Here is a 6,513-nt window from a genome sequence, read left to right as displayed (position 1 = left end):
AATCAGGATGGTCCATAAATCTCTTCCTCCACCGCTTCGGGTCCTCGGACCTGAATACAACAGTGGATCCGGGTCAGGGTCAAGGTTAGAATAGGGCTGGATATTACAAGCGGCACGAATCTTCGACGCATCAAGGGCTTCCTTGAGGGAGATCACTTCTTCCTCATGCTTTTTCTGCAGCTCCTCAACAGCTGCAGTCAGCCAGTCTATTTCAGAATTGACCTTGGCCAAATTCTCTTCACAGGTTTGCAGCAAGGAGCTGGTGCGACCAACCCGGCTCAATGCTTCCATGTGTTGATAAAAGCTCAACACAGCATTCCTGGGAAGGCGGAAAATATCAGAAGAAGTCATACGAAACTATGGAAAAATAAGTAAGCAAGAAGACTGGTACCTTGTGGATTGACTAACAAGGGAAATGTCATCCAGGGCTTCAAATTCCTGGCGGTCAGAAGGAGCAAGACTGAGAGAGATCTACTCTGCAGCTTTCTCAGGATCCCGAGTCACCCTGTCGGTCAGCTTCAGGGTCCACTGGGGGGTGAAGACCTCCTCACAATCCGTTGAAGCTTTGGATTTTTTGTGGGAGGAAGCATCAATTGTGTCATGCCTCCTTTTGGTTCGGGCGGAGGAAGAGACATTAGACCTCTCCACCATCGGTTTCTTCCCTTTACCCGAAGCATCAGCCATGGGCCTGATATTCCTGATACCCCTATAGGAGGGGTCGGGAGAGGGAATAGAAGCCTCTTGATCTACGGTCAAGGCTCTGGGTGATCGTTGCTCGGCTGTCACAACGGCCCTAGCGGCCTTCACTCGCAGGTTCTCGGGGTTCATTCTTGGAGGCACTGCAAGGAAGAATGACAAGAGTCAGAATTAAAGACATATCACTTCAGTAAAGTTAAAGGATGGTGGTTAGAAGCTCACAATGAGCCAAGCCCCAGTACTGAAGGATGGAGTTATACTCCACTTCAAGTCCATGTATCTCTTGATACCATGGAATGGATTTGATCTTCCTGACGGCCGCCTCGTCTTCTCTGGATAAGGGAAGACCTCGGTTATTCTCGGAAGAAGAAGTACACCTCCTCCAGGCGGTTGGGAAGTTAAGATCTGATGGAGGCGCTCAACAGAAAAAGTATCGTTCGCGCCATCTTTTGTGGTTAGAAAGGCAAGTTCCTTTAACAAGGATGCTGCCCCTCCAATCAAGTTCAGCCTTATTGCGTTTGGACAGAAAAACCCATCCGGGAGGATGGGAGATAGAAAGAACATGAAAATGTACAAAGAGAGAAAGAGATGGCGTAATGCCAAGTTCAAAACACAAACCCAAGAAGCCGACGATGAGACGCCAGCTATTGGGAAGGAGCATTCCGGGACAAATGTCCCAATGATTCAGAACTGCGGAGAACAAAGGATTAAAAAAGGGAAAGCGAACCCCGCTTTCCAGTGCATCTATATACAGAGAAAATTCACCCAAGAGGTTTGAATCAACCCTCTCATCAGGGTGGGGAGCCCTAACCTGATAAGAGGAAGGAAAATCAAAATCTTGGATGGCTGAAAGAAGGGTTTCCTCATTATAAATGGAGGGAACAGAGTCAGGTCCACCATCGGACCTGGAAGTTTGAGGCTGCCTAGAAGACTCGACAATCTTGGAAGATCCAGACTCGAGGAGGGCAGGAGGAGTTTCGGTTTTTCTCTCTAAACCTTGAGAAACTTCCGCAAACTCGCGCCAGAGGACAGTTAGGGTTTTGTTATCACTATCCGACTGTTCGGGAGCAGGAGAAGCAAAAGCCTCACTGCTATTACCAACACTGGGTACCAGAGAAGCCCCGTTGTCTGCCATTACTTGTTTCAGTAAACTACAAAAAGAAAAAGACCATTAAACTTACTGATTCAGTGAGGCAGAAGCTTGAGAGCAAGAAGGCGCGAAGCAGACAACAAAGGTTCAAATTCCAGACAGGAAGAATGAAACCTACGAAGACAACGAACCGCTTTTAAAACCCCCGCATGAGTGTTCGGGAATCTGAACGATCGAGATTGATTCAAAATCAACGATCAAGATTGAAAGACGTTTTGAAAGTTTGAACTCACGAATCCGAAATAAGCGTTCGGCAACCGTCGCTTGGATGACGTGAGCCACGATAGATCGACTGCAAGGAGACACGTGGCCTTACACTCACAACGCTCGAGGAAAAGTGACCACCGCATTAAATGTGATATGACATTTAATGAAGCACGCAGAGATTATCGCCTTGACGAAGAACCCGTTAAAAACCAAGCCCTCAGGATCGACCGAACGCTTGGTCTGGGGGGCTCGTGATACGGAGAAATTATGATCAAACCGGGTTCATACCTGGTCCGACCCTCGACCCAGGTCGAGACAGAGGGAACCGACTCGCTCCCGAGCGAACCGGATCCGGAAGATGGCTTGCTGAAGAAGAAAGCTTATTCGGCTACAAGCGTGCCCTAATCCTACTTATGGATTAGGGTAATTACCCTAATGATGGCAGACTCGAATTGACGGCTGCGGATAATCATTATCGAAGGGATAATCATCACATAACCTAAAGGTTATCTCAGGAGTCCTCTACTAGTCCAAACTAGTAGAAGTCTATTGCTCAACGGATCTAACTATTAAGATCCAACGACTACCCGAAGAAGGCTCAAGTGCATCCAACGAAGGAGATTTGAAGGTACACTCTATATAAACCTCACTACCATACGAGGTGAGGGGATCGAAAACACACAATCTGAGACTCAGGTTTAGATACATTCTGATAGACTTAAACTATCAGCGTTCTGCTATCTAGATCACATTTCCTAGTTCTTCGTTCTTTAGCTCTGTGCTTCTAGCAGAGCCGTTTGTGATTAAGTTCATCAACTGACTTAGCCTTTGGAGGTGGACTCCCGACCCCAGCGGTCGGGCCACATCTGACGCTTTCGTTTTGCAGGTCATCACGAGGAGATCTAAGGGCTGAGCAGATTTTGGACGCATCAGCTACTTATGTACCTATGAGTTCCAACATTGTGGCAGATCTCTTAGCCCGAAAGGCCCTTTCAGTTTCGGGCCCAAAAGTTTGGCCTCTTTCCACTAATTGGTTGAGGGAACTTTGTTCCTCAACCTCTCTTGCCTGTTCTTAATGAAAGGCTTGGTTACCCAAAAACAAAAAAGAGTTTCATCCATGTTCATCTTTGAGGAACCGCATAAATTATTCCAAGTTAGTGATGCATTCTTTTTCATCCCCATAGGATCAAAGATAGAGGAGGTAAAGAAGTAATTAATTACTTTGGGACAGCAAACTCCAGCCTTCACGAAGAAGAAGAAGAACATTAAAGTCTTCCAATTTTTTAAACCCAACCCCTCTTTGACTATTTTGGGAGGCAACATTTGTCCCAGGAGATCAAGGTCAATTTTTCCCCCTCACCAGAACTTTTGCCAAATCAAGTCCAATTTCTTGTAGAAATTTATAAAAACAAATCTCCAGGAAGAAAGTTTGTTTCTCATTTTGTCCAACAAAAACTGAAAGTCCTTAATTCTGGGTTTACCATGAAAAATGTTTGTCGTAAAGGGAGTCTTCTATTTGTTTCCTCAATTCTCAAAACAGCTAACAAACGGCCTTTTGCCTCACCAGAGACATTCCAGCTAATGTACACTCTATTTTTATCCAAATTAATCTCCTTACCTATTTAAGTATAAAAATAAATCTAAATAGCTTTTAGTGGGAATAACATCCACAGAGGTCTTACAGAAAAAGAAAGTGTTGTCTACAAAGAAAAGGTGAGAGATCTCAAGTGCTTTTCGAGAATTTTTAATATTGTGAGATAAACTTAAAGCATAGTATTCAGACAAAAGTCTACATAAGACCTCCATAGCCAAAAGAAAGAGGAAATGGCAACGGGGGCATCCCTACCTTAGCCATTTGGAACAAGCAAACCAATTATATGGGGAATTATTCAATTTAATCGAAAAAGAAGAAATCAAATTTTCAAGCATAACACACCATTTATCATCAAAGCCCAGAAAAAAAAGAAAAAAAAAAAGATTAAACTCCACTCAACCTTGAAATAAGCTGGACAATATCCAGTGTAAGGGCCACATATCCGCAAAAGATAATTAGCTGCAGACAATTTAAGTGAAAGAGAGGAGAGGTATTGGAAACAGGTCCACATATGGCGAAACCAAAACTAAGAATGAAGATGTCATGAAGCTTTCAAAGGAAAAGCACTCGGAAGAGCGAGAAGACTCTCTTGATAGCATGTAGAACTGAAAAGACTTCATGTGTCTCGTACACAGAATACAAGACCTACATAGAGGTACAAAAGTGATCTATCCAATTTATGGAGAATAGGAACTGAAGACTACTAAGACAATACTCTTCTCCTTAACAGGTACTGTTACATGAGATAAGAGTTTGATTTAGAGAAGTCTGATCATTTGAATTCCAAGAGACTCCCTAATGAAGTCAATCTCTAACTGTTTGACCTTATCATTTGCATCTCCCATCATTGGAAGTGATAAAGCTAGTTGAATCATACATTGCTTCTAAAGACATGTTATGTATTGCTTCTGAGAAGACGGTGCCACAAAATTAAGTAAGACAAAAGTCACACCTAGTTTTTCCTTTTGATTAGAGTTGGCATAAATATATGCATTAAAAAAAAGAGAGGTTTGTTGAGGACTTTCATCGAACATAAAAGCAGCATTTTTTTTCCCTCAACAAAATCGGACATCTAGACACAGACGGGTAGATTTTGTTTTGTGTCCACAAATGATAATCCTCCCCACAAGAAATGATATGAAAAATTGATGCAGATTTTTCCATAATAGATTTGGAAGCAAGGCCAGAGATATGGAAACAGCTTCCCTTGAAGCTTTTAATTTTGGTGGGAAGACATACATTCCCCTATAAAATAACTATTTCCCTCCCTTCACACCCTGCTGTTCAACCATGACAAGATATCACCACGGACGATCTTAATATTCTCCTCCGTTTCTCCAAACAGAAGTGAATGCATCATTCCCTCATAGATCTTTAAAGCCTTATCCTCGCTCTTTGCAGCTTCATAGAGAGCTCTACTTACATCTGGGTCAGTAACAACATCTGCACTGCCATGTAAAACGATAAACGGAAGACTGACATCACAGAGCCGATTGTGGAGATAATCAGTAATTCGAAGAAGTTCCACTACTGTCCCCAACCTTGGTTTCCCCCTATACCTCATTGGGTTCTTTCCTGCTATTATCTTCTTTTCAGCAACTTTGACAGACTTATCAAGAAGATCTGCGGTGGGAACAATTGGCAAGGTGGGTAAGAATTTTGCAACGAAGATGAGGATTTGGGGGATTGGCCATCTGGGTTTCACGGAATCGGAGATTTTACACATGGGTGCAGCCAAAATCGCACCTTTCCATGCCAAGGGATCTCTGAAATGAATGAGAAGGCAAATGGCTCCTCCCATGGATTCACCATACAGAAAGGATGGCAGACCATGAAATTCAGGCTTTTCCTTGATCGATTTGAAGAAGGAGAAGCAATCTTCAACAACGAGATCAACATTGGGGACGAAAGCCTTGAGACCTTGGGAATGACCATGGCCTTCAAGGTCAAGAGCGAAGGAAGCAAAACCCATCTGGGCAAAGAAAATTGCAGTGTACTGGAAGGTCCAGCTGATGTCGTTGCCGTAGCCATGGACCATACAGATGATGCCGCGTGGAGGGGAAGAGAGGGGTAACCATGACCTAGTGAAGAGGGAAAGCCCTCTGGGAGAGGTGAAGAAGGATTTGGAGCCAGAGATGCCTTGCCTCTCGTAGTATTCTTCTTCTGAAACGTTGGCGTCTCCCCAGAAATGGAGCAGTTCCTGGGATTCTTCCTCCATTTCTGGGAGAAGCTAGCAGCTGTGAAGCTGTGTTTTGACCTTGGACTGTTTGTTTGGAGTTTGTTCCGCTATTCGCTCTGTAAATCACTTTGTAAAGTCATATGATTGGATGGGATAGCAAGCTAAAAGAATCTTGGGTGAACGCCAGACGCACGCAAACGTGCTTGCATCAACTCCTCCTTCCACTGAATCCGCGTAGGTCACACGCCATGGAAGGATATTTCGGCGAAATTCGCCGAAATATCGGCGAAATTCGCTTGTTTCGCCCCCCGGCGAACCGAGACCAGGGGGCGAAACGAACTTTCCACTAGTCGCCGGAAGTCGCCGGTAAATTGCCGATTTTCCGGCGAATCAGCGAAAATCAACAAAAAAAATCTCTGAAATCCGGCTTGTCACCGTCACCCCAAGGTTTCAGGTTCATCTTCAACCTCCGATCATCAGTGAAACAGCAAGGTTTTCAGTTCATCTTCAACTTCCGATCTTCAGCGAAACAGCAAGGTTTTCAGGTTCATCTTCAACCTCCGATCATCAGCGAAACAGGCGAACCTTCGGCGAACACGAGTTAACCTTAACGATTCAGCTTCTGGCTTCATTTCTTAGATTCTTCCTGCGAGGCTGAGGCTGAAGCAGCATGCAGTTGCAGGGGAA

The 6,513-nt window shown here is 44.3% G+C and overlaps 1 protein-coding gene across 1 annotated transcript; it reads right to left on the bottom strand.

Moving 5' to 3' along the window:
- Positions 1-4,404: 4,404 nt before the first annotated feature.
- Positions 4,405-5,945, bottom strand: LOC149029051 (alpha/beta-Hydrolases superfamily protein). Its single transcript, XM_089149759.1, has one exon. It carries the CDS (start codon positions 5,863-5,865, stop codon positions 4,918-4,920), a length of 948 nt encoding a protein of 315 aa, XP_089005885.1. The 5' UTR covers positions 5,866-5,945; the 3' UTR covers positions 4,405-4,917.
- Between the last annotated feature and the right edge of the window lie 568 nt (positions 5,946-6,513).

The sequence above is a fragment of the Hakea prostrata genome, chromosome 1, assembly GCF_041222555.1.
Source record: "Hakea prostrata isolate BN-2017 chromosome 1, UWA_Hpros_2, whole genome shotgun sequence".
In the NCBI taxonomy this organism is placed as follows: Eukaryota; Viridiplantae; Streptophyta; class Magnoliopsida; order Proteales; family Proteaceae; genus Hakea; species Hakea prostrata.
Note: the sequence above shows the minus strand (reverse complement) of the source record. Positions and strands in the feature narration are given on the sequence as shown.